Below are 27,967 nucleotides of genomic sequence, written 5' to 3' on the forward strand. Positions count from 1 at the left end.
AGTTATATAGGTACATAGCGATGCCAGATGGGAGGAGCTTTATTCCATCCTTGAACACTTAGCACTTGCTGAGCTGCTGTCTACAAAGCATTTCTGAATTACAGTGCATTTCTGAAGGGCAAAAAATGTCTCCTCCACCCATTAAATACGTCCTTGTTCACTGTACACGAGAGAACTGCCTCCTTTGTTAGGAAATGTCTCTTCTGACTGACTTTTTTAAAAGGGAAGGGAAGGGAAGGGAAAATGAATTATTTCTCTGAGTAACAAGGACCAAACCAAAGGGGATAAATATGCTCATCTGAACGGCTGACTGTTCCAGATTGGTGGCATTACCGTAAAGAACAAGGTGCACATGCATGAGGACAGGCTGCAAAGCTGGGTCTCCGGACTGCATGCTATCTGTATTTCCCTTATCAGACAGGTCATCTAGCTAGTGAAGAATTAATTTAGCAAAATTTTCATTTTCAAAAAATTTCAAAATTTTCAAATTTTCCTTATTCAGTCCAAGATCCATGCCTAAGGCAGCTTTAGCTTAACACAAGAACCTTAAATTGAAAGTTAGTTATCAAAGCTATGAAAGTTATGTTCCAGATGAAATACAACAAAATTTGCTTCTGCCAAAGCTGGGGGAAATGTCCAAACTCACAAAGTTAGATTGAATTTCCCCATCGCGAGAGGCTTTAGATTCCTCCAGCTGCCCTGCACACAGGAATTGGATGCTTAGCTCTGCCCTCATTCAGGCGAGACGCAGAGCTCCAGCAGGAGCTTCCTTTACTAGCAAAGAGCAGCTTCAGTAGGACAAGTGAGGACATCTCTGCTGGAGCCGAGCCAAGCCTGCGGGGGCTGAGACCAGCACCAAGTCTGGGAGAGAGCCCTAATCCGGTGATCAGAAATGCTGTGCTGCTGTCACGCTGCTGCTGCTTTGCAAAGAAGCTGTCAGCTTCTTCCAGCTCGGGGGTTCAAACTCGATTATCCCAAAATTGCACTTCGGTACTTCCCCGATGCTCCTGGAAACGACTGCTAAAATTCACAAGGACACCTAGCACGGATGGTGTCATGTTGTGGAAATGTCTTCCAGTAAATCATGGCTTTTAGTTCACCCGAATTCTGAATAATCACTCGGAGTATCTTCTTTCAAAAGCAGTATTTATTTTTTCACCAAGATAAGACACATTACATACTGCATAAAGTAAAAAATACTGCTAGGAAAGCTGCATTTAACTGAGATAACAACAACAAAAAAAATATATATATAGATTGCACTTGAGAAAGTAGGCTCTATCCCAGAAGAATACAGTAAATAAAAAGCTAGCGAGTCGTTTGAAATTAGGAATCTTTCTCAATTTCCTTTGAAAATGTATTTATTTTGGGGGGTTCCAATTCCACCAATAAAAATGAACCAGATTAGTTTTTTAAATATTTTTGCTTTTTGTGTTATAATAGTATATAAACAAAATAACATATTTTACATAGTCAAAAGAGAAAATAAAGGTATGGGAAAACATCTTGGTGATTTCTGCTAATAAATAAAAAGGAAAAGTTTTGCTGGTATTTGGTTTCACCAGGGTCACTGCAGCTCAGGGCTCAGGTTTTTAGGAATTTTTCCTAGTTCACATGTATGTTATCACCCCACACTGCCACATAAAGCCCATCCTTGACTCACCTGCGCTGGCCGGGAGCATTCTGTCTGTAGGAAGCAGTGAGTAGTCCCATTCATTACTAAGTTTCCAAGGAGTAATACTTTAAATTTTGTGGTAAGTTTAGCCTAGAAAGTAAGCCCAACATTAAGCAAGCTCTTTTTACTTTACAGCTGAATTTTTCTGCTGGACCCTGCTGCCTGTACCTAATTCAGTTAGATAAACTATTAGCTGTTCAGTCTTTAAAATGAGTAATCACACCTTCTGCCTTTGTGTATCTCACTTAGATGCCCAAATCATTTTTCTGATCTTTCTACGTCATCAAAAGAGAGAAAGAAAAGCTCCCATGTTGGGCAATTTCAACCTGGGGGCTAAGGCACCCTTTGGAAGAACCTCTCTCTCCCAAGTGCGTGTAGTGGTTAACTCAGGCTCCCAGATGAGGCTGGATCCCCCAAATTAGGAGGTGTCGATACCCGTCCCAGCACATGGCTCCTGGGGTGGAGACTGGGAGAGCAGGCAGAGGTGCACGGGAGCCACCAGACGCAGTGGATGCCCTAGTGCACGTTTTCCCTTGGGGTGGGAATTGAAGGACCACTCAAAGCACAAAGCCATACGAAACCGATGCTTCCTACAACGCTGACTATGAGGCCAAGAGTGCTTAGGCATAATTTGGGCATAATTCATTCAGGAACATACATTGGAGTGCACTGTCTCAAAAACAAGCAGTACTGCCAAGGTCTTGCATGCAAATTTCTTCCAAAATTAGCTGAAAATTATGGAAGGACGGGGTCAATGTTGTTATTAAACTAGAGACAGAAAAAGAATGAAGACTTCTTTAAACAGTCCTGAACTATGAAACGAAGCTGTCAATCTTTGGTTACAGTGCTGTTCTTTTAATGTGAATTGCTTTGAAAAATGATGAATCACTTCCCAAATCAGCATTCAGGAGCATTTTTAAATAGACATCTGGGACCCAGAGAGGAAAAATTAACATAAATAATAAAAACCCCACACTTTTTGAATCTCAAAGGTTAAAGTACAGAAAAGAAAGTAATACAACATTTCTAAGGGATGTTTCAGTAAAGTTTTGCTAAAATTATAAAAAAGCACTTATAAAATACTTGATCTGATAAAGAGGGTAAGTCAGAACACTAGGGCACTTTTGTTACAAAATTGTAGGTTGCTAAAACATACTGACTTGAAGGCTCTCAATATTGTATTATAGCACATGCCACTTTCCACTAATTATTAACGCACTATTGTCAAACTACTTTGCTCTTTCAGAGAGACAGAAGCGTTAAGAGGCAACATGAACAAGACAAATTGATGTAGCCTACATCTGCTATTAAATATAAAACCTCAGCCATTAAATGTGCCGCTTCATTCTCTCTGTTGCATTCATGATCAAAACTCCAATTCTTTGCCTGAATGAAATCCTCCTGTATTTTACATTTTTGGAGCAGCATTTAAAATCCTTTAAAAGCTAGTTTGGAAGGATTTTTTTTTCTTCCTTTTTCAGCTAGAGCACTTTCATAATATTTTAAAAGGCATAGGAAGCTATGCTGTAGCTTTTAAAGTGCTTATTTTATTATGAGGTGGCATTTAATAATATTCTTCTGGAAGTTAATAAATGATGCACATTTTCCATGACAGACAGACATTGCTTAATGAGTTAATATGCCTCAGCAAAATGCAATCAAAAAGAAATTCACTGTCAACAGTTTAACCATGGCAATACACAGAGCTGAAATGAGACAACTAACCTCAGATAACTAAGATTAATGCATATATGACGCAGTTATAATAATCCATATTTAAAACAAACAAACAAACAAACCCCAAACCAAATAACGATAATTAAATCTCAAGCACAGTTTTGTTTCCCAGTAACACAACTGCAAAACAAATCAATATTTTCAACAAACAAGTGCCCTATCTTCATTGCCTGCACAGGGGGAACATGGCACTCCTCGACCTGCAGCGAGGAGTACACACGGGGAGGGCTGTTTCTCTCTTTTCGTGTCGAGGGGGCTCCTCCTGGGCAACTGTGGGCAGCTCTGGGCAAGGGGCAGGAGTCCAGACCACGCAGGTGGAGACCAGAATCAGCCCCATCCCACGGGGATTTACCTGGGGACCTGGTAGGAGCCCCTTCTTGCAGAAGCACCTGGGCGATGGCTCCCGGGGAGTCACCAAGGAAAAAGTACCAGCCTCCGCACCCCACTACCACCACCAGTGTCCCAGCTTATGCAAAGCACCTACTAACTCAAGCACACAATTTTCTTGTGTACAAACAGTGAGATCTGACTCTACTGGCATGTTATTTCACGTAGTGATGGATTTTCCTCATTATATCTCACTCTGTTGGGCCACAACATTGGGAAGTTCCCTCTTGGATCAGGACAAACCATTTTACACTCATAAAGGCTCAAATTCTCTCTTCATTTATACCCACAAAACTCTACAGACTGTCAGAAGAGCTGAGCAGGTAGAAATGGCAGCAGAATTTGAGTGTAGGAACTGGTGAGTGAGAAACAGCAACACAATGCTATTTCATTGCCAGCTACCACAAATACCTACACAACTGGTATTTCATTTGAGTGGGCATTGTGTGCCTAAGGACTATAAGCGAGCTTTGAAAATCTCAACCCTCAGAATCTAGCTACAGATAACCATAATCCTATATTCTTGGATGCTGATACATAAATGTACGATATACCTGTTTAGCTGCCATGGCACTACTCAGCATGGCTACGCTGTAACACAGCGATCATTTTTGCTAATTGCAAAGGCAGGCTAGTAGCAAAGTTCAAATGATTAGTGAGTGAAGGTCCTCAGAGCAATCCTGCTTAAAAGTAAATGTCCGGTAACCTGCAATTAGTGTGCCTTGTTTTTTTTCTCTTCTTTTTATTTTTTCTTATCGTGGTGGTCTTGAACTGCAGATACAATCACAACGCTCATGGTGCTCCAGCTGTATATCTACTAAGGCCATGTTGTTCCTGGTTCTGCCTTTTCTTCGGGGATGTCCAGCCTCAGGGATGAATTTCAGCACCTGGGAGGATCAACAGAAATGCATTGATTAGAAAACGCTGTAAGAGATTTGAGGATGAGAGTGTTGGGTCCCTGAGAGCACCAACAACCCTTAATGGCCCTGACCAGCATTAATTTGGAAACATTTTTGTTTTACTTCCAGCTTTTTCTTTCCACTCTGTGACATCCTGCTGTACTGTTTGTCCTGGAGCTTTGACAGACTGGATTATTTCCTACATCAGGTATCCTTATATCATGCAGTTCCCTAACCGTGTCCAGAGTTGCTTCTTTGCATGCAAATTATCAAGTGTGTTTCCTTTGGCTCGTCTTTGCAGTCCCATACATATTTGAATTGCTCTGCCCCTTCTCTCACTTGTATAATATTTCTGCTCTAAAGAGCAAGGAACATTTTTTTATGCAATTTGAAATTTCTGAAGCACTTATCATTAAAACTGGTCCAAAACTGAAATGCCTGTGGGAGGCAGAATGGAGCCTCTGGAAAATATGTGCTAGATCCCATCAAGTTTCTCTGGAATGTGACTTTTGTTGGCTTACCTTAAAAATCTCTGCCTCAATTTCAGTAATTTCTTAAGAATTTACTGTCAATAATGTGAAAAAAACAAGCAAACGAAAAATTATTTCCTAGGGAACGATGCATCATTTAAGAGGCTTCTGAAAAAATTCTGTCTAGGCAAGATAACCCCAAGACCCTTAAAAAAAAGGGTTGTAGGATATGAAGAAGATGAACAAGAGGCAATGTATACAAGTTGTAACAAAAGAAATCCTATTTTCAGTATAAGGAAGAAAATACTGAGAGTGGTTAAACACTGAGGCAGGTTGCCCAGAGAGGTTGTGGAAACCTTGAAGATAGTAAATATTAACAGGACAGGGCCCTGAGCAACCTCATCTAACTTAAAAATTCTGCTTTGAATGGGAGATTAGGCTAAATGACTGCCAGAGCTGCCTCCAAACACATATTATTAAATGAATCTATGATTCCCTGAAAATGGTCTTATGGATATGTGGAAAACAGCCATAATGTTGAGTCCTATCCAATCTTCTGTGATAGTGTAAGTACGTAGACAATGGACTGGAAAGAGCAGAGGAGGATGGCGGTTTGCAGGGTCGTGCTTTGCCAGCCCACTGCTGGAGGCTGAGTTACTGTGTAAGAGCTCATACCCCAACTAGCACAGGGGCACACGTTGAAGGGAGGAAATCCTGTTTTGCTTCATTAGTTTGCTGTTGATGGGCCTACAGTAGTTTAACAAATGAGACACTAATTTCCAGTTTCTGCCCTGAAGCTCAAATACTAGTTTGGATTAGGTACAACAAATGAGTTAAGACTAAGACCACTTTAACTCTCCTACAGCATTTTTCTTCCCAAATCTCACAGCGCATTGCACAGAAAGATATGCATCATTGTCAAACTTGTATAGATGGAGAATCTGAAACTGATTTCCTCAAGGCCCTGCAACACATCAGTAGAAAAACTACCAGTGGCATTACATGGTCCTTTTCCTTTTAAAATCCCTAATTTGCTGATGGGGAGCAGGACACACAGAAAGCAAGGCTGCAGCTCCACAGCTGGTGGTAGGCAGGTGGGACAGTTCTGCTCTCTGTAGCCTCAAGCACTTGAGTCCAGAAACCATGCACTGGTAGGGTACCAGAGCTAACACATCTCACCTCTTGGCAGGCTGTTGTGACTCATACTAGCTTGGCCGAGTGACTGGTAGATCACCTAGATTTGTCTTGCTTGTTCAAAGACGGAGAGAAGTCTGTCTTGTCTATGACCTGCCAAAGCCACTGGTCATAGGTCCCAAAGTGGGAAGTGGGACCTAAACATCTTTAGCTTCTCAACCACAGAAACTCCCACACTTCTGCCCTGAATAACAGATCCCCTAGCTAACAGATCATACTGTTACTCAATTAATAATCCTAATTTTTGTAAGCACTTTCTGTGCTTTGACATCCAAAACCCTAGACGAATTGAGATAGTCTCGGAAAGGAGGGGGAATAAGGGGCTGCATACTAGATCAACAAAGTATTAGCAATTTCAACAGAATTAGGAAGTCCCCAAAAGTAAATGTGAATGAAAGGTTAATCACGGATGCTGTATAGACCAGGTGGGGAAGAGCAGACAGGTAAGCAGCCTTCGGGATGAGACCACTCGTTCTCTACCATTAATGCCCAGAGGGTAGGAAGGTCATGGGATGTAACAAAAGTGATAAGCACTGAACACAGTCTATTATTTTGTCCTCCCTTTTGCGATAAAATTTATGTTTAACCTATGCAATACTGAGAGGAATAAGTGTGTCTAAGCAAGGTACAGACATGTTGCTTTAACGTGTTGGGAAGATATAATTACTTTTCCCTGTTAGAAATGCAGACATATGTTGTTTTTTGTTTTGTTTTTTAAAAGCAACAAAATTATAATGGTTTTGAATTGATTTCAAACATTGACTGCCTCAATATATGCAATAAATCCTGATGGACACCAGGACAATTCACTGAACCACACTGTCATCGAAAACACAGAGGAACTGAACCCAATCAGGTTGCTACAATTATTACAGAACTGAAAATAGACAACATCTTCAGAGATGCTTTTTTTAAGAAAACATACTTTCAAAATAAAGTACAGCTGCTGATGCTGAACCCATGATAAAATTCTTTATTTAAAGAAGCCTTTCATCAAAGTCTGACAAATTCAGATGATTGGCACTTTGCAAGATCATGGGTAGGTAGATCTGCTTTTTTCAATTGAGAGCAAATGAAAGCATGCAATGGGATGAGAGCAAAGATGTGGGCTGTACTTAAGCTTGCAGACCTCCTGACAGCTTGGGGATTTTCCCTGTGTTTTATATTAAGAAACATGAGCACAGTATATGGGCTTTGCTGATAAGAGTAGAAAAATGAATTGGCAGGCGCTTCCCCAGACAAGACGGGAAAGCAGTGTTTGAACACAGCTGAAATTGGACTGCTTTAATAGCTGATCACAGAACTGATGTTCAAAGCTCTCCGTCTAGCTTCCATCTAATAGTTTTAGTTTCAGCTAAATACAAGGGAATTGAAAAGAATCAGGAAGTAAGGCCATTTCTGGTGACCACAGTAGTTGAAAGAAAACCCTTTATTCTGAAAATAGCTGCTGTTTATTCATTACATGGTCAGGTGCTTAAAGGTGAGGAACTACTGAATTAATGAAAACAGTTCAAAGAAATTTTGTTCAGGACAGTTTATTGCTCCTTTTTTGATGGGATCAGTAGCTGTAAGAAAATATGGATGTGAGGAAGGTTTGGAATGCTCAAAAGGCTTCTTTTGTGTGGGCGAAAAAGAAGAATAACCTTGCAGTTTTCAAATGAAAGGAACAAAGTCTGTCACTACTCATCAAAATGTGGTGCCTCAGCTGTTCAGATCACTGCCTCACAAAGAGTATATGACTACAACCATGTCCCCCTCGTCAAACACTGAGATAATTATGGTCATAAAACTATTAAAGCAATAAAAAAAAAAAATCAAGACAGGGGACTTAGCTTCTGAGCTGATTTGTTTTTTATAGGTAATACAAAAAAGGACATCAGGGCCTTGTAGCATTTCTTGTGCAGACAACTCCAGGTGAGCACACCAATATGCTGGATGGCATTTTACTTGTAGATATGCTTGAGCATCTGAGAGGTTTCAAGGTGAGGTGACTGTGGCCATCGCATAATTTTCCTTGGGGGTGGTAGTGAAGGAAATATAAAGAAAATGCTTACATGCATTTCCCTGCCAGGGATCTTGCTCATTGATCGTGCATTGAATTTGGATGCCAGATTCTGAAGGACTTTTTAAATCAGAGGGCAAAGCCATCACTGAAAAAAGCGTCTGGAAGCTGAAGCCAGAAAAACTCAAACTGGAATTCGGGCAAGCTTGTCTAAGTCACGCCAACTCATCGCCTGGACAGCCCTCCACGGAACTGTGGGGTTTCCAGTCTATTTGAGGACATGAGAAAACGGCCGCCTTTCCAGCAAGTATACAGTAGAAGTTTGGGTCTTGTTTTGGGGGCAACAGGGTACTCTCCAGTGGCCTGTGGAGCACAGGGGGTCAGGGCTGATGGCCCGGTGGCCTCTCTGATCTCAGCAGATCTGTAAGAGCACTTCATGGTCAGGGGCTGAGGAGAGCTGAGCAGTGATGACTGCTAGGAAAGGACCCAGCTGGAGAGAACCTCTTCACCCTGACCCATACCTAGCATTTCTCCAGTAGAAGCAGCAACAAAGAGGTGACTCCAGAGAATGATTCACCTGAAACACCCACCCCTGGTGGGGCTAGCTCTGATAACTAGGAAAGGAGCCCAAAGGCTGGACTCGCAGCTTTGGATGGGTAGAGCCAAATGAGGTGAATCACTCCCTCCGGCATTCGCTGATGGTCCTAGCCATATATCAGGCAACATTTAGCCATGACAGTCCACGATGGCTGATTTCTGTTTTAATAAAAAGCAAAGAGTAATAGGAAACTCAGTCAACACTTCTTAAAGTAATAAAAAAATAAGTGGTATCCAGTTGCTTATAGCCATTTTTTACTTATCATTTACTTATTAGGAACAACAGTAACATTCTTTGTTAAATTCTTGACCAGTAGTTTAAACACTAATAGAAATCTGAAGCTTCACTCAAAAATCAGCTTTTTTTTTTTTTTTTTTTCCGATTAGCTTAAGAAGACCACAGATAATCAATAACATGACTACGGCTTAGCAAATATCTGGTTAGCTTCATATTCCAGTGACAGAGGTTGGAGAGCAACTCTGGATGCTATTTTAGATAGCTCAATTTGTACTTTGCAGAATTTATTTTAAAATCCTGTTATGCAGCATTATCTAATCTCCTTCTGCTCATCTAAAAATACCATCATTCTAGCATGCAAACCAAATTATATTTGTCTGAGATTCATGAAAGAGGAAGCATCAAAAGTGCAAAACATTCAACACAGATCCAAGTTCTGATACAGATGAAAAACCTTACTCCACAATTTTTGAAAGTTATCTAATCCAAAGGTCACACACAGTTTAGCTGTGCTCTGAGCATAAGAAACCAAGCATTATGGGAATGTGGTTCATAATTTAGCATAAGAACCTTTATTCTAGTAGGAACATAGCCTAAAATAACACCACAGACCCAAAGCTGTATTCTTTTGTACCAGAGAGAATTACAGGATATCGGGAACAAGAAAAAAAGAGTTCATTTGCTGATCAGCGGTAGCATTCAAACTAAGGGATTATTAAATGTAGATGGGATTACTGATCCTATTTTTTAATTTGTATGAATAAGAAGCACCTGGTTTTAACACAGTAAACGTGAAAAATTTTAATTGGTTTAAAACTCAGGCATCTAAAAGAGTCACTAAAGCTACAATGTTTTTGACACGTGTGACATCAACAAGACCCTCACTTTTGGTGATCTTGTCCCACATTATGGCTCCAGCTTTTGTTTTTTCACTGCCCAGATACAGGTGTTCCCCCTTCCCATATTACCTCTCTGCCCACACATGTATCACACGATGTCTCACTTGCTTAACTTCCAGATGTCATCCCAAAAACTTTCATTTTCATGTAGTAAAAAATGAACCTTTTTTCTCTCACTGCACCTCTGTGCTCTCTCTGCTCATCCTGTGGCCTAGCAGTTGTTTCTGACTCATTCTGTTTCCTTTGCATTCCAAATAAATACCACTGCTGCTTCTTGTATAATATGCATTAACTCTTTTGTCAGGTTAATTCTGTGCCTTTATTACCATAACAACCTTTTATCTCCTTTATACATGTACTATCAACTCCAGGATGCAGAACAAACAGACCATATTTCTTGCACACTGGTTTGATGACACTAGCTCTTTTTAATCCCTTAGAAAATTTACTTTGTTGTATCAGCAGCATTTGTATAATTTTGTCCAGTTATCTTATGTTTCCCTGTGTAAAGACAGAGTGAGAATTATCAACTGCTCTCTCAAGCGCTTCCTTAAGGTTTGCTTCTCATTTCTCTGAAAAAAAAAAAAAAGGAAAAAAGAAAGAAAAAAAAGAAAAAAAGAGAAGAAAAGAAGAAGAAGAAAAGACCCCACAACAGCAAACTGTATTAGTTACATTTCTTAACTCCATTGAAACAACTCCGCTGTCTTACTGAAGTCCCATATCACCTTTTTATTTTCTCCCCTGTTCTTTTCTCCCCAGTAATATTGCCTGCTGTCTTATTTTCCCTTTACAATGTTGGGTCCAGTTAAAGCTGTTTCTATGCCCCAGCAACTTGTGCAAAGACTTAGTATTGTGTAGGTACTCTGAGGTGCCTGTTACCTCTCTCAGGACAGCAAGAGGTTGTGAAGTAGCCACCCTAACACTAATCTTGTGGTTGATAATTAATTGCCTGTATGTCCTGTGAAGGCACCAGACAAGCTCCAGTCAACATGAAATGCGAACGGAGGTACAATGTTTCAAAAAGAGGAGGATGGTGGGGAGAAAGAAGCACCATAAGAGAGTGAAAAATGCATCAGTCTTTACAGGAGAGACAAGTATGGGTAAAAGATGCAATCAGCTTTCACCACTCTGCTTTTTTTCCTTAAATGCCTTTTAGCTGTATTGCTCAGCACTGTGTGTGTGGAGGTTTATACACTCTGACAAATTCTGGTTGCTACCTTAAGAGCATTTATTCCTCACGGAAGCTCATTTCACATCTCATCAGTTACAGCAACGAGATGGGGAAGCTGATTTCTTGTTTCTCTGAGGTACGTGCATGCTGGGCAGATGGCAGAGCTGCAGCCCGAGCTGAATTGGGTCCTGGCCTGAGTTCCCCCACACCTCCTCTGGGCTGGGTCATCTCCAGGTTTAGAGCCACCCCCTCTCTTTAAAGAGCAGCTCCAGGCACTTCCAAAGAAATGCACTGCAATGGAAAACACACTTTCATTTCGGCTCCCCTTTAGCAAGTCAGACAGCAGTGGATGTGAGCATTTGATTAAGGTGTGCTGCATCCATTTCCATGTATTGCTTTGCATGGAGCCCTGCGACATAACTCAGCATCACTCATGGTAGACTCTGCCTGAGGGATGTTTTGAGACACTGCCAGCACTTCTCCTGTTTGGATTGCAGGGTTCGTGACACTATGTGGTAAATCATGACTATTTGTCCATGAGCTCTGGTCTCAAGCAAACCCAGAAGCCGTGGAAAACCACAGAGAATCACAAGACTTCTGCAAAAAACCCCCACCCATAATACTATCCATTTACTCAAGTTATGAACCCATTTACTTCTGGAAACTGCCGAGTATTTTGGTAAAGTTATGGCAAACCTCCAGGTTATAAAAAAGACCCGAGATCTCATTATTAGCATTTCCCAGGGCAACAAAGAAAAAAACAGCCCTTACCGTGGCATTCTCATTTTCTCATTTTCCTGCTGTTGCATTGCTTCTTACAATTGGATGTGCTAGGAAAGAGCTGTACAGTCTGTTCGGGGAACTGGAGCAGCACTCACAGCTTAGGGAAATTAAAAGCTACACATGACAGCAATTAGTCCTGTGATACTAGGAGGGAGCGCTCGGTGGTGAGTACGGTGAGCTTTGAATAGGAACTCATGGGGAACTAAAAACACATGAAGAGCATAAGGAGAAGATAACCTTGAAGTCTCTCTGGACTAAAAGCCTCTCTCTCAACAAACACTCTGGGCATTAGTGTCCCCACAGCTGCTGGCATGCAGCTACTCCGGCACTGCAAGGCACCGGCTACAAAGCCAAAAAGAAGCCTATTGCTTCTGGAAAATCTGTCTGCCTGGCTTTCTCACTCAGAAATACTGGGTAGCTTGGAAATGCCAGACAACTTTTAAGTGATTTCCAGTCGCATTTTTACTGCTGAGGACAAGCATATCCATGTGCAGGACAAATAGCTCTGGTGGGTCCAGGAGCTCAGCAGATGAAGCTCCAGGAGAATGTTTAGGCAAAATCAGCCTCGGGGTCTGTGGGATTCAGTTTTAGCTGCTACAAACACCTTCTTTGCTCCACCACCTTATACTTCCTTCTGGTGTCTTTTGCAAGTAAATCAAAGTAATTAAGACTCGTGTTTGAACCTGGCCTACGTTCTCCTGCAGCAGAAGGCAGAGATTTTCAACCAAATTAACAGCGATGAGGATTTCATAAAGTGTGAAGTTCTGTCCTTTGTTAAGCAACTAAAGGCTTTTTGGTTAAGGTTAGTGGGTTTCAAATTGGCGTTGAAAAGAGTAAACCAGCTCCATGGTTCTAAAATCAGCATGTTGAGAGGTCCCTCCTCAGTGCCTTTACTGCCAGGCATTTAAATAAAATTAGAGTTAAGTGTCAAAGGAGAATAAAGAATAAAACTGATTAGCTGTGCATGGCTAATAATAATAATAAAGTGGAAAATATTTTGGACTAAAATTAATGGACACGTCTTTACTATGTCATATGTGAATTTATCTGCATGACTTCCACTCATGTTAATGGGAGCCACTTGGCTAAATTTCTGCTCAGTGAGCTGTTAATTCATCCCTAAGGGATTAAGTTTAAATTTAAACTTACAAAAGCCATTTAATGTTAAAGCTGAAGCACTGTCTTGAATTCATACGGTTTTCAGAGAACAAAGGAGGAGTGAAATAAATTAGCAGTGATATATTAGTGCAAATATTGAATTTCCTGAATTTAGTGATTAATTTGGGGCAGTCATAAGTTGTGACATCCTTGTTGTGACCAATACCTGGTTAACGTGATATTCTGGTGTCCCAGCACCAGATGCTCCCAAACACCTGATAGAAAACAAGTGCTTGATAACATGTTTATAATCAGGATTTTTTTTTGTAGCTACTGCCAATAGTTGGCTTATATTCTGGTACAGATGTGAACCAGTATTCTTTAGTTTATGTTTTACTTCTAGTTCTCTCAGAATCCTTCTGAATTATGCAACACTCATATTTTAAGGCTTGAAATTCCATACAGATTTACTGTGCAACAAAATCAAATTCCTTTTTATCATTTTCAATTAGTTCCCTTTCAATCTCTCTCTTGTTCTTTTCTTAAGGAAAAGAATATTTAGGAGGACCTGATTTTCCTTTAAGTACTAATCACTGTTTTCTGTCTTTCGCTGTGTCCTCTCTTATTCCCAGTTTTTTCTAAATGGAATTATCCAAAACTTTTGAGCCACTTTCCTTGCACATGTTTTGGATGTGTATCTTCTCCTGTATCTCTTTTGATGTACGTGTTCTGCTTCTATATATCTTTTCTACACCTGCTTGTTGTCCTTCTAAGCACCAACAGTCAAAACCCAGTCTAAGTACCTCATCAATTTATCCAGGCCATAGTATTTGCTGCTTTATTACCTGTTCACCTCTGTTCCTGCAGAAGGCTGTCACTTGTTTTTTTCCTGTCACCGCTGCACAAAATAACTCTTTTCCTGAAGATCTTCATGGCGATTCACTCTCGACCTTTAGTCTTTGTTTCTCCCTCCTCTCCTCACACATCCAGTGTTACATGAATAAATAGTTGAGACTACTCATCCTAATGCTTGCTGCTTTTATAAACTGGATTTATAGGTAGTTACATAGGCCTTCCGATATCCCTTGCAGCCTTCTCTGCTGTCAAAGTACGTTATCTCCTGTTTTAGCTGTCATTTCTGCCACCTCTCTGTTCACCTCCCTCCAGATTGATCATACATGAAATAACATTTAATCCACGTGCAGGGGGCACCCACAGATAGCCACTTGCTATGTAGAAAATTGCTCATCTCTTCCACCTCTTTGCTCTTTATCTCTTAACCAGTTTCTAATCCATGTCAGATCTTGTCTGGTCAACTGTTCGCTCTCTGGAGAAGGTGCCAGGTCTTTTAGCATTCTTGTACAATGTTGTGATGCTGTATAAATATTTATTCATACATAAGGCATTCCGAGTTCATTTTATCAGCTCATTGTCATCTAGGTGTTTTATACCTATTAATTTTTTTTCCAATTAACTTTTCTACCACTGAGATAAGGCTTTCCGCTCTGTAATTACCAGGGTCAGCCCCTGCATCTTGTTTAAAATTAGATAAAATATTAACTATTATCTAGTCCAAGCTAATGTGGAGCACGCTGTATTCTGCAATCAATTATGAGAAAAAATCCCTTACCTTGGGAAAGAGTAGCCACACTACTTAGAGCGAAGCAAAGGTCTGACCTTCAACGTCCTTCTGCTATTGCAGCCCTAGGGTCTCCCAGGTCAATGCCTTTATGGTATGAGCCTACACCACATCCAGATTTAAAGCCCATAAAGTTCATTTTCACTTGAGACTTAAGCCAAGTGGTAAATCAGGATCTTATAAGAGATATGTGTCAGAAATTAAGTCAGCATGGCATGCAGCTACCTACTTTCAGACAACTGAAAGGATAATACCAAGTAACCTTCCTAGATATGTTCACTTTTGTGAATATTGTTCATGTTTGGTTCTGAAAATACTGATTTAGAGAGAATATAAAATGCTCTTTCCTTGTTTTTTTCCCCTCTCTAAATGTCATCTGAATGAATTAAAAATAAATACAGTGGACTTCATTCTTATGCAAAAAATTTGCCTTCGCAAAAAATTTGCCTGCGTAAAAAATTGCTGAGTGGGAAAAAAACTAAGGCTGAAAGATTCAGCTGCTTTCTACAGGCCTAAATCTGGAAGGGAAGAGAGTTTACAAGTGACTTAATTGTCATTTCCAAGAATGGGCATAACTTTAAAAGATATAGTGCAAAACAAGAGGAAGTGCAGTCAAATGTCTCAAGGAACACATGTCTCTGTATTACTACAAAGAATAATTCCAGTAGTATATACATTCTCATCGTATCAGTCCTTCGCTCGGAAAAATCAGTCTGACGTAAGCCTCATCCCAGTTCACTGGGATGCTGTGGTGACATCCACATAAAGAGGTCGCAAAAGTTCTCTGCAGCCTCTTCTAAATTGACTTACCCATAAATACCTGTTAACACCCCTTTCTCACACATATATAACCTCCTCCCACTCCGCTCATTCACCACTTCCAATGCAAATCGCTGGGCGATGTTTTGGCATTAAAGACATTAATATTAAACTTATTTAAAATGAGGCCTTCCCGAAGGTTGGCTGCGTGGGTGTGTGTCTCTCTAGGGATTACTGCAGTGGAAGTATGAATGCTGCTCCACGAGGTACCAAGCTGGTATGTAGCATGGACGGGCTGAGATAGTTGGGGTTGTTCAGCCTGGAGAAGAGAAGGCTCCAGGGAGACCTTATAGTGGTCTTCCAGTACCTGAATGGGGCCTACAGGAAAGCTGGGGAGGGCATGTAGCGACAGCCCGAGGGGCAATGGTTTTAAACTAGAGCAGGATAGGTTTAGGTTAGACATTAGGAAGAAGTTCTTTACAACAAGGATGGTGAAACACTGGAACAGGTTGCCCAGAGAGGTGCTGGAGGCCCCATCCCTGGAGACATTCAAGGCCAGGCTCGATGAGGCTCTGAGCAACCTGATCTAGTTGAAGATGTCCCTGCTTACTGCAGGGGGGTTGGACTAGATAACCTTCAGAGGTCCCTTCCAACCCAACACATTCTATGATTCTATAGACAGCAAGAGCAATGCCGTTATCCAAGTCTAGGCTCCACTCTAAGGCTACCTGAACCTGTCTGGAAGCCTAAACAGACCCTTCACCTCAGGAAGAGTGGTGAACACAGGGGGCACTCACAACCACTCTGGTCTCTCTCAAATGATCGCATCTTTGCCTATGACACTTCACTGTGGTCAGTGATTTTTGCCCATTGATTTTTGCACTGCAGATCCAACATGATAATCAATAACACGATACTGTATAATGATTATGGTAATGTAACATGATCATCAATATAAGCAGCACACACGGCTCTGAGAAAAGCCTTCAGAATCCATGTAAGCAATAAATACCCAAAAGAAGTACCAAAAAAAAAAAAGAGTGAAAATACCTCATGATATTTTTTCACTGTTTTCCCTGACATGCACGTGCAGGATTTCCAGTTTGAAGTCCCACAGCCACAGTTTCCTCCACACCGCTGGACAAGGAGGCAGCGGGGGAAGAAAACTACATTTGTCAGCTTCAGTTCCTCCCTTAAATTGACAGAGTAGTTTCTCGGAGTGCAGCTGTAACGTTTCACATCATCATTCAATCTGTCCAGGTCAACTGCAATGCAAAAGAAGTTTCATTAGTAAGGTTTGAGTGGGACATTCCTCTGGTTTATACTGCTCCCCAGGCAGTCAGTAACACAAAGCGATGTGACACTGGCTGGAAAATATGTGAAGCATAGCAGTGATTCCTGAACAGATAAACATAAACCCACCAATTTTAAATCATTACAGGTGGCCATCCAGGCTCTCATCCTGCTCCCACTGACTCCCACAGCAGAGCTCACACTGACTATAAAGGTGAAGGGAAGGCTTGCAATAAAATACCAGCCTGAAAGCTTAAGAGTGGTTGCGTGCTTTGTCACTGATCTGCTGGATCCTTGGGTAAGAGATTCCACTTCTGCTACTCTCTTTCCTCCTCTGCTTATACCTGGCTTACTTAGATGATGAGCTGCTTTTTTGTTATTATGGACATAACTCATTTTGCCTAACTGCAGGCATACAAAAGGCAAACACTTTAAGGAAGGCTCTTCCTCTGGTCAGTAGAGAAATGTCTTTGGAGAGCGATTCATCCCTTCCTCACAAGGCCATTTAGGACAGGTGGCGTGACTTGCTTTCTCAAGTTGCCTGTGTTGTTTATGGATAGAGTCTAGATAACTCTTTTTTAGACAGAGAAATCAATCTAAGCAATATTAATTTCAGTTGGTAAATGCTACTATAACAGGCATACAAATAAATACAATTAAAACTAATGAGCTTCATTGAATGCCAGTAGTCGGTTGATGTTTAAATGCCTGTTATCTCTGTGAGATGTGTCATGTAAACAAGTAGTAAAGCCAACCATAAAAATAACTTACAGACTATCAACTGTGAGTTTAAGTGCTGTTTCTAGCTTGTGCTTGTAAAGCTAAAACAAAACAAAAAAACTCTTCCATAAATCCATTTTCCACAATTATAACACAGATAAAAGTAACAGATTTAATGAGTTTTACTTCTATAGAAGTTTTCTGATTTCTTTTTCTCTCCTTTTCTGCTTTTTTATTTTCATTAGGATTCTGTTCACCAACTAAGTGTTCAAAAGCTCAATAACTCATTCAGAACTAGAGGACGTGAACTTGTGTTGAGTTCCCATCCCAAATGGTATTTGCGAATAGAAATATAAACAGGAAAATAGGAACAACTCAAATGAGAACTGAAATAACAGTGTAGTGTTTGTGAACACATCAGATTTTCATGCACGTGTTTAATAGTTTGACACCATCTCTGGTCCTAAGTGCACCCACGCTTGTCCTTTACTACAAACATGTGAAAACCTCCAACAAAGACACTGTATACCTCCTGTGACTCAGTCCTTGTCAACAACACAAAGTAAATTGTGGAAAAAGCTGTTATTTGTAAATACCATGCCCCTTTACATTCTGGCCTGGAGATATTCACATGGCAGATATGCAAGAGGCAAGGGTACGTAAATGTCACAAGTACTATAATAGAAAATCATAGTAGCTTCACTTTTCTGGCAAGATGTTATCTCAGTCAATGGGAATTTAGCAGATAAATTGTGATTTTCTAGCAATCGTGATACATCTTGCCATGAAATCTCAGTGGTTCTCTCCAGAGAGCTAGCATCTCTCCAAAAAAGGTATAGATCATCCTCCTGATATAGGCACAAAATCAATGGGGCTGCTGGTATACTCCTGCACTGGGAGAAAAAATACACTCTGAATGTCTGGGACAAGGACTTAGAAGTCCAGAGAATATGGATTTCTTTGTTTCAACAGATGATATTTTCTTCTCCACTGTCATTCTCCAAAGCTACCCCTTCTCATTGCAGGCTCCCAGTCTAATTCTTCTTGCAGCAAAGCGTTCCCCACTCCTCTAAATGTTCTCATCAGGACCTTTGCCATCAGCTTTGCTTACAGATAATGCAAAGAGTGATCTGGCTACTATTCCTTTCAGACGAGTGATGTGAAAGAAAAGTTAACCAAAGGAAGAAGACAGCAGAAAATATTCTGCCTTCATGTTTAATGAGATTTCTTCAGGGGAAAACCTGTACCACTGGTTGGGATCCATATCAATGGCTACTGATATGAGCAGGCTCCTATCGGGACAGGCTGGCCATGGACTAGGATGGCATTTGCTGATGGTGCATTTCTAGACAGAGTTGGAATAAAATCCTCAAAGGCTTAATTCAGCCTTAATTCAGTTGTGATAACATAGGAAATAGGGCTTCCAGTAACAAACTGGTCATTAAAGAGGGCCCAGACCCAGGTCACAGGAACTGACATCTATGTCCAGGAGATGTCCAGGGGACTGAACAAAATTTGCTCTAGCACAGATGAAATTTACCCTCAGGCTCAACAGTCCTCCTCCCTGCATTGAGCTGATACCTATTATCACCGCTGCGTTATCAACATAGAAATGAGTCTTTGTAACGAGACTGGCAGAGAGGGAAAGCACCGGCATTTAAAGGACCAGGGTGGGGGGGCTGTCCTGCAGAGAGCATATTATATCCATCACAGCGTTACACATATTAGCTTCAGTATTTAAGCTGCTCAATTTAAATGGCAAGGGGTGACCTGGCAAAGGGTTTTCACTGGAGGGAAGGCTGTGCTCACCAGCCTTCAAAAGCATAGTTTTGATGACTTTCAGAAGTCTTTGCAGGGTCTCTTAGGCTGTAGCTGAGTCAGTACTGTGGAGAGCTGTTGACTTGCTTGAAGCATAGGAGGGAAAAACCAGATAATTAGGATAATTTTTCCTCTATGCAGTATGAAGGAATCAGCTATTTTCAATGAGGGCTCGAAACATTTTTCTGCATGCATTCTTTAGGAATTCTGAAATCAATCAGTAGCAAATTACATTTTATTTAGCGCATTTTTCTGTGATGAACAATTTTTTAAAAACCTATGGGAAATCTTCCAATGGAAAATTGCATGAATTCTCCTTGGTTTCATACTCAAGGCATTCTGATCCTGACTTATTAGCAGTTTTCAGGACCCCAAATCCCAGAATTATCATCAGATAAGATGTGAATTCTCTGCACTTTGGTATATCTTGGGTATCAGAGTCCAGGTTGGAACGGACCAACACAATAGCAGAAAGGTCTTATTTTAGTGATGCTGAAATCATGAAAATAAATAACTGCCAGCAGAGAAGAAAAGACTAAATAAAGGCTTTAAGAGATACATAAGTATCAAAATACTCCAAAATACATCTATGAAAATTCATCTGAAGGTAAACACCTACACTCTTTTTGACCCTGCTCTACAGAAATCCAGTGCTTGGTGGGATAGGGTAAGTGTGCAATGTCTTCTGTGGACAGCATGTACTGTACTCTGGTAGCATCACACCGACACCCAAGAATAGTTGCTGTTGCCTTACTAGCTTTAGACCAGGGCTTGCAGCCCCCTAACAAAAGTACGTATTTTGCTCTGAACGACTCTCCCTGCTGAAACCTTCAATATGCATTTTTCCCTGTCCTGGGATTGTTTTACTGTCTGGAGCCAGTCCATTTCCTCATCCATATAACAATGAGATTTTACAGTACAGTCAGTTTCATGCATCACTTCACCGCTGTGACTAAAATGTAACCGAGCCTTGGTGTGATTGGTGTGAAATCCTGCTGCTTTACTTATCAAGGACTGAAACCACTGGAGTCCTTAATTTAAAACTAGAACTAAAAGGTTCTGTAGACTGGATGCAAATAACTTCAAAGAATTATTACAGAATGTCTGCATCAGAGATTCAATTTAAAGGCAAGGCAGACGTAAAAAGATGCACTGGAGCAGTAAGCTGGATACTTGGGGTACAGTGTTTGCCCCCTCCTCCCCCTTAAATCCTATGCTTAAATCCATCCTCATTTCACATAGTACTAAGGCACGTGCTTACCTTGAAACATTGATCTTAATCAGAGGTAAGCGGTGAAACTGGGGACTACAGCTAATACCATGTCTTATTCAGAAGGTACAGCCTTAAAGATTGGAGAGTAGAGACAAACTATGTTGCTGGTCACTAATTAATTTTAAAAAGACAGGTGATCTGTTAGAGTTTCTTTTAACTCTTTGTTCCAAATTTATACATGGCCCCAACTATTATATCTGAACATTTTACACTTCTTTCATGCATCAAGCACAGACTGGATCCGTGGTAGCCACCTTGCCACAGTATTCCTACACCACATGTCAAGGCCATCTACAAGGAAGGCTATAAGGATTCAGGCAGGTGCAGACCTGTCAGCCTAGCCTCAGCCCACGGTAAAATTAATGAGTAAATCCATCTGGAAACAATGTCCAGGCACATGGAAAACGAGGGTGACTGGGAACAGCCAGCACAGATTTACCAAGGCCAAATTGTGGCTGACCGACCAGAGAGTCTGCTATGATGAGACAACTGTATTGCTGGATAAGGTGAAAGCAGCAGAGGCATGTCCTGATTTTTGACAGCGGTCCCTAGCATCCTTGCAGCCAAACTGCTGAGATATAATGGGATAGACGGAAGACAAATTGGGTAGATAATCAGAAGGTCCAAGGGACTTGAACAAAGGGATCAGCAATTCCAAGTACAACTTGTGGCTGGTTACTAGCGGTATTCCCCAGAGGGTAACACTGGGGTCAATACTGATAAAGACCTTCACTAATGACCAGAACAATGGAATGGTGGGAACCCTCAGCAAGTTTGTCACGGACACCAAATTGTGCAAAGTTGCCCATGTGCTGCAGGACTGCCTTTCAGAAGTACCTCAGCAGGCTGCCGGAATGTGCTAGCAAGAACCTCATGAGGTTCAGTGACGACAAATGGAAACTCCTTCATCCTGTATCAGTCCCAATATGCAGAGTTCTGTCCTAGTTTGACTTCAACCCTTTTTCAGGTATGGCTTACAGTTTGTAAACAAAGGTGCTGCTGTTTTCATTTTGACTCTTGGCTTTATAAAATTCCTCCTGCAGGGTGTGGAATTTTTCATAGACCTATGAATGTATTCCACCCTTTGTCCCCAGTGTTCGTGCTCCGCTAGCATGAAGGTGCATGCCAGGGCTGTGCCAGGTAGAGCAGAGGTACCGTACAAGCAGCCAAAGACGTTCAGAGCAGTGGTGTCATTGACTGAAACTATGGTGTGGTTGAACTTCAGTTGGAAATATCAGTGCCATACATAACAGTAAACAGTCACATTGTCCACTACTTAAAACACCTAAATGCACTGACGCTGAAGAAATTATTCTTCTCCATACCAAATGTTGACCAAGCCCTGTGACTTTAGTCTTCAACACACATGGCTGATGGTAATCACTGTTCCACCGCACAGGCTTAATGATACCACAATAAGCACTTTGTTAAATACACCTGAAAACTTTGGAAGCCGTCCAAGTCTTTCTGTGGGAGCTAGGGAGAAGATGCTGCGATTTGGATTTACTACAGAACCACAATGCCAAGACAAACCTCCTCATTACAGCAGCTATTATTTTAGAGGAATGAGAGATCAGAATTTCAGTGGGATTGTAACGGTTCACATGCAACAAGGTTCACAATATATAGACCTATTATAAACTGGCAAACTAATTATCAGCTGTGGTATGGGTCAAGTAGCAAAAGCAGGCCAAACCATCAGTGTCGTAAATGGACATAGCTTCATTGAAATCAATGGAACTGAACAGCTTATTCCAGTGATAAATGATATGCTGCAAGTTTCACTAGCATTTTTAAAAAGGCTTCAATAAGAAAAACTTTCACTGCAGTGACTGACAATAATGTCACGTAAAACATGAAGGAAAATCTCATTTGTCACAGAGGGGGAAGAGTACAGACATAGATCTGAATTAGATTGTGAAGTGAAAGAATGTGTGTAGTTTGCATGCAACAGACAACTTGGTTCCCAACTGAAGAAGGGTGGAAGAAATATCCTGTTTTTTAAGCTCAGGGAATGCTTTAAATTAGCAGGTATTTGAGAAGGTATTCTGTCTACTTGGAATAGTCACATTTGCCATGAATGAGCAGGCATTCGGCATTTGTGATGCCTGCACTCCCTGTCTGGTGCACAGCAACTTGCTGGCAGCCATCCCAGAACCTTTCAAGGAAGAGTACACGGATGTTTGCAGTAATTTATTGGCCACTGTTTGCAAATCCCTGAGAAATTACATTCCTGAGCTCAAATTTTTACTTCTTGGTAGACCATTGTAAGTAGTGACAATTAAAAACTATTGTTAAGGACATGGCAAAACTTGCCTGGTCTTGGGAACCTGTTTGGCCATGGACAGCAGAAACATTCCATGAAGACTTGTGCTCTCACCTCACTGCTCCCCTTCTAGAGAGCAGTGTGGCTACGCCAGCGTTTATTTATTTAACTTGTAAAGCTGTCATTGCAGACAGATGTTGTTGCAAGAATGTCCCACCTGATTAATTTCTTCTGATAGCCAAAGGCTTCTTGCATACATTTCCCAAAAAGAAAATTAGCTCAGAGGTGTGTGTAGTCTTCCTAATTACCAGAATGTATCTATCCACATGTGTTCCTGCTTCCTAGGTTTATTTATGAAAAAAACATTCCTATTTAAAGATGGCCCCTCTCTCTAGGTACCATTCCCTAGACATTTGGATCTACCTCTATGATGAGAAACAGGACTTTTTCTTTCTCCTTTCTTTCTTCGTTTGTACACAAACCATTTCACAAGCAGAAGTCTTGTTAAAATTATAAAGCCTTTTTCAATGGGATGTATAACTTCAGAGTGAACAACAAAAGATAAATGCAAACAAGCATGTGGGAAAACTTAAGTGGTATTTAATTGATGGCTGGAACTGTGTAAAACAGTATCTCTGAAGAGCTCTTCTAATATTATCAAGCAGATACATTGATGCTTTCAAAAATTTAAATTGTAGGATGAACAAGTTTCCTTCAAATGCATCTGAATGCTCCTTGTGATTCTCTAGAAGAACAGAAACCTATTTGTCTAGAAGTTCAACATAATTGTAGGGTTTGGCTGTTTTCTTTTTCATATCTACATGTGTTCTTGATAAGAACAGTATTAAATAATCCAATAGCCAGTTATATCCTTTTAGAGATGCTTTATATTTGTAATAGCCAAATTACTATGACACTGAGGTCAGCTACAACATATTACAGCAATGCAAAAGGAATCATTTTAAAGGATATACTTTATTTGGTATGACCTGTTCTTTTCCTAAGAGTCTAGGATGAGCTTAAGGCTGAACATTCATACTTTCAGAGTTTCTAAAATGCAGCAATGGCTAACAAACCTTTTTGAGTATATTTACAACTGCTGCAAAGGTTATTTGAAACGTCTACTTATCACATTTTCATGTAGGAGGTGTACACTGTAATTTATAGTTTATACAAGGCTTGCCATTTAAGGATTTTGAAAATACAAATGTGTATCTTCCCCTTTCTTTTCTGTCCTTTTCTTCCAGTCTGTGATTCTATAGCTGATTTCTACTGCAGTGGTTAACAGCAAACCTCTCTGAACATATGAAGAATTAAATTTAAAACTTCATGTGGTTATTAGTGAGACACACCTGATACCAATATCTCACTTCAATAGTGTAAATAGAAAGAAATGCATTTAACTCAATAGACTTGCATCAGTGTTGTAGAGGTACAAGATCAGATTTTGTAGATGGAATGGAGTGATCATGCATACAGATTTAATCAACGCACCCTTCATCTTTAAGGTTCTTGCAGGAGGTATCCAGGGAGGGATCAGTCTTTTAGCTGTGTATAAATACATGATGGGAGAGACTAAAGAAGCTGGACCCAGCGTCTTTGAAAGGACAAGAGATACTGGACACAAATTGTAACACAGGAAAACTTATTTAAACATTTAAAAAGAACTTTGTTGTTTTTTTTTTTTTTTTTTTTGTTCTGAAGGTGGTCAGATACAGGTTGCCCAGAGAGGTTACAGAGTCTCCATCCTTGGAGATAATCAAAACTTGACTGGACATGGTCCCAAGCAACCTGCTGTTAGTGACCCTGCCTTGAGCAGGGGATTGGACTAGACAGTCTCCTGATGCACCTTCCCAATTCGTCTATTCTGTGATTCTGCAAACTTAAGCTATGCTAAAATACTGTACTTCTTATTTCCTTGGCCCTGATCCTTATCTTTGTGGATTATTGACTACCAAATTAAGAAAACATGCCATTTAAATGTCATTTATCACATATCCCTGTTATCACAATTGGTATTCAGCAACACTGCCTTTTAAACTCAATTTTGTGGCACAATTTGGTATGGGCAGAGAGCTGGATAGGAGCAAAATCATTAGTGATTCATTTGTACCATTTATATGACATGCTCTGAAAATGCTGTGAAAGATAGGCAGAGATTACATCAAATTGTTCTTATCTGCCTCAGGGCTATTCTAACTAAGGATAGAGAATAAAACCCAAGCTGGAAGCAGAAACAGATAGATATCTGAAATAAATGATGATATAATCTATTGCTCTCTTTGCTGCAAGGTTATCCCAGTGCCTATAAACATTCCTCAGAGATCCACAGTGTCTGTGTTTAAAAGCCACCAAGCATTTCTAATTTAAGGACTTGTTAAAGCTATTCCTTACTCCTGACATCATCCAAGAACAAGCCTTTAATCTTGTCAAAAGTTTATGACTAAATAAAAATTCTTAACTGAAATTTTTTAAGGATTTGATTGTGGTGAGGTACTTTTGTCCAGTGGGCTGCTAACAGTTAGAAAATTTGGCCTTCAGTTTGAAGACAAAAGAAAAACTATTATAAAACCTTTTTTGCTTATTCCTGTAACCAAAACAGCAACAAAAAAAATCCTATTAAAATAAATCAAGTGTTAAAATAATAACTGGAAAACTCTTTGTGTCTTTTACAGTGTTTTGTTACGGAAGAAGCTGAATTACATTTATACTGAATGGAGAAACCTTTATGCATCTGAATTTTCTGAGCACTGCCAGATCAGATTCGTACCTGTAGCCTAGATGATCAGCATCAATAACGCAGAAAATACTATTTTATATATACATGGTCATTTAAAAATATCATGTACTAGGCCAAATATGATCTGAGAACCAAATGAGAAGTAAGCTGATCCAGGTTTCTAATGAGCTTCTATTAAAATCAAAACAGACCCTTTATTTCTTTTCCATACATGTTCTATCAGTGACAAAGCCAGCCTGGGAATAAGGGACGCACAGCTCAGGTTTCACAGACCCTTAAATGAGATCAAACTGATCTCAGAAGTGATGCAGTGGCAGTTAGGTGACGTTTTTCACAAAACGTGCTGCTGTGGTTGCCTAAAATTTTTGACGTGCCAAAATGGAACAATGTAAAGGGGTTCGATTTTTACGGGAGGGGTGCTCAGGGCTTTACCACAGATTCCTTTGAAGTGCTGAGTCCAATTACAGAGACAGCCAACGTGTCTCGGAAACTCTAGGCCAAGGTGGCTGTGTATCCACTAATACTCTATACATCATAGAATCATAGAATGGTTTGAGTTGGAAGGGACCTTAAAGATCATCTAGTTCCAACCCCCCTGCCCTGGGTAGGGAAACATCCCACTAGACCAGGTTGCTCAAAGCCCCATCCAACCTGGCCTTGAACGCTTCCAGGGATGGGGCATCCACAACCTCTATGGAAAACCTGTTGCAGTATCCCACCATCCTCATGGGAAAAAAAATTTCTTCCTAATATCTCACCTAAATCTACCCTCTTTCAGTTTAAAACAGTTGCCCCTTGTCTTATTGCTACACTCCCTGAGTCCCACACCATCTTTCCTCTAGGCCTCCTTTACATACTGGAAGTCTACCATAAGGTCTCCCCAGAGAGCCTTATCATTTGATGGCAAGTAAGTTACAAACATAGAATTAAAATTGTCTCTCTCTGCTTAGCACACACTTAACATAGGGGGGATTTGATTTGAGATGCAAATAAATGGTAGATTGCACAGAATCAGAGCCATGACTTGGATATTATAATTTTAAAGTTATAAAGATGAATGCATACGAATACATAACTTGGAAATGGAAGACAATATTAATAAGGGAACTAAAATAAAATATTTCACTCCAGATCTGTGAAAACTACAGCAATTGTCATCTTGAAGAACTCTAATATACCTCCTAGATCTGTACTTGCACAAAAAGGGCAATTTCATCAGGCCCTTCAGTGCATGGTTACGCCAAAGCACCACTGTCTCTTCTAAATAGTGTTTCTTTATCATTATGGGTTTGTACTGTTAGCTTAACATCCCTTTGCTTTACCATTTGGTGGATGATTTGAACTAACAGAAGGAAACAAGAAACATAACCCAGAAATGTGTGCTTTGTTCAATTACAGACAAAGATGTTAAACCATAATAATGTTCCCTGCCAACATAATGAAAAACAGTGTGATGTTCACATCCTAAAAAACCAGCTGCACATACAGGTGTCTGCGCCAGATGCTTCCCTAAGCACATTGTGATAAAAGTGATTATTTCTCACTCAACAAAGAACAATCCCTAAGCAGGGCATTTAAAGGAGGATGATAGTGCAGGTAATTAGGAGCCCCATGCCTTACACATAAAGCAATGTTTAAGAGGGTGAAGCTGAGAACCATCTGTCCTTTACACATGGGCCTATGTTTTTATTTGTTAATTCATCATAAAGATGGGCAGTTTTCAGTCTGATTTCTCAGGCAAGATCCTACTCAGTCAGGAAATGATTACGGCTTAAATGACTTATTCCTTTTTTTAAGAGGTAGTAGCTTGCCCTGTGGCTCCAACAGGAACACGGGCACCAGAATCTAATACCTGACCAAGGGACATTTTTGTGAGAAGTGAAGGAATAGCCTGGTCTTGTCCCAAAGGATGTATATAGTTCTTTTTCCTACCTTTAGACTTCCTGTCATGGTAGCTCCTGCCTCGATAATGGTGGCTGCTGTCTGTGTACAAATTCTCGAGATCTTCTTGCCAGGAGTCCGGGTTAAAATGTTTGAGCAGATCCTCTACTGTGTCAAATGCAGCGATGGTCTGATCCAGAGCTTCTGCCGTGAGCGTAGAGTCAGTCACTGATGGAGAGGGATAGGATATCCCCTAAGAGTGACATACATCTCAGTGTACTTGGAATAAGTTACAGCACCACTCAAAACAATTGACAACAGTTACTTGTCTCATTAATGACTGAAACAGCTACTTTGGGCCATCTTTTGAACTCCTTAGCTGGGCCAGGCTTTGTTATGCCTGTGTTTTCTTTTGCAAGGAGAACAGA

The 27,967-nt window shown here is 40.5% G+C and overlaps 1 protein-coding gene across 2 annotated transcripts in view; it reads right to left on the reverse strand.

Moving 5' to 3' along the window:
* Positions 1–1,129: 1,129 nt before the first annotated feature.
* PDGFD (platelet derived growth factor D) overlaps positions 1,130–27,967 on the reverse strand; it is a 142,989-nt gene continuing 116,151 nt past the window's right edge. For both annotated transcript variants that reach the window (XM_054183320.1, XM_054183314.1), the window contains exons 5-7: positions 27,591–27,792; positions 16,599–16,813; positions 1,130–4,686 (exon numbers count right to left, since the gene is read on the reverse strand). In XM_054183320.1, the coding sequence (XP_054039295.1) occupies positions 4,552–4,686; positions 16,599–16,813; positions 27,591–27,792 (552 nt within the window). In that variant the 3' untranslated portion in view covers positions 1,130–4,551. The remainder of the gene's footprint in view (positions 4,687–16,598; positions 16,814–27,590; positions 27,793–27,967) is intronic.

Source organism: Rissa tridactyla, chromosome 1, assembly GCF_028500815.1.
Source record: "Rissa tridactyla isolate bRisTri1 chromosome 1, bRisTri1.patW.cur.20221130, whole genome shotgun sequence".
Classification (NCBI taxonomy): Eukaryota; Metazoa; Chordata; class Aves; order Charadriiformes; family Laridae; genus Rissa; species Rissa tridactyla.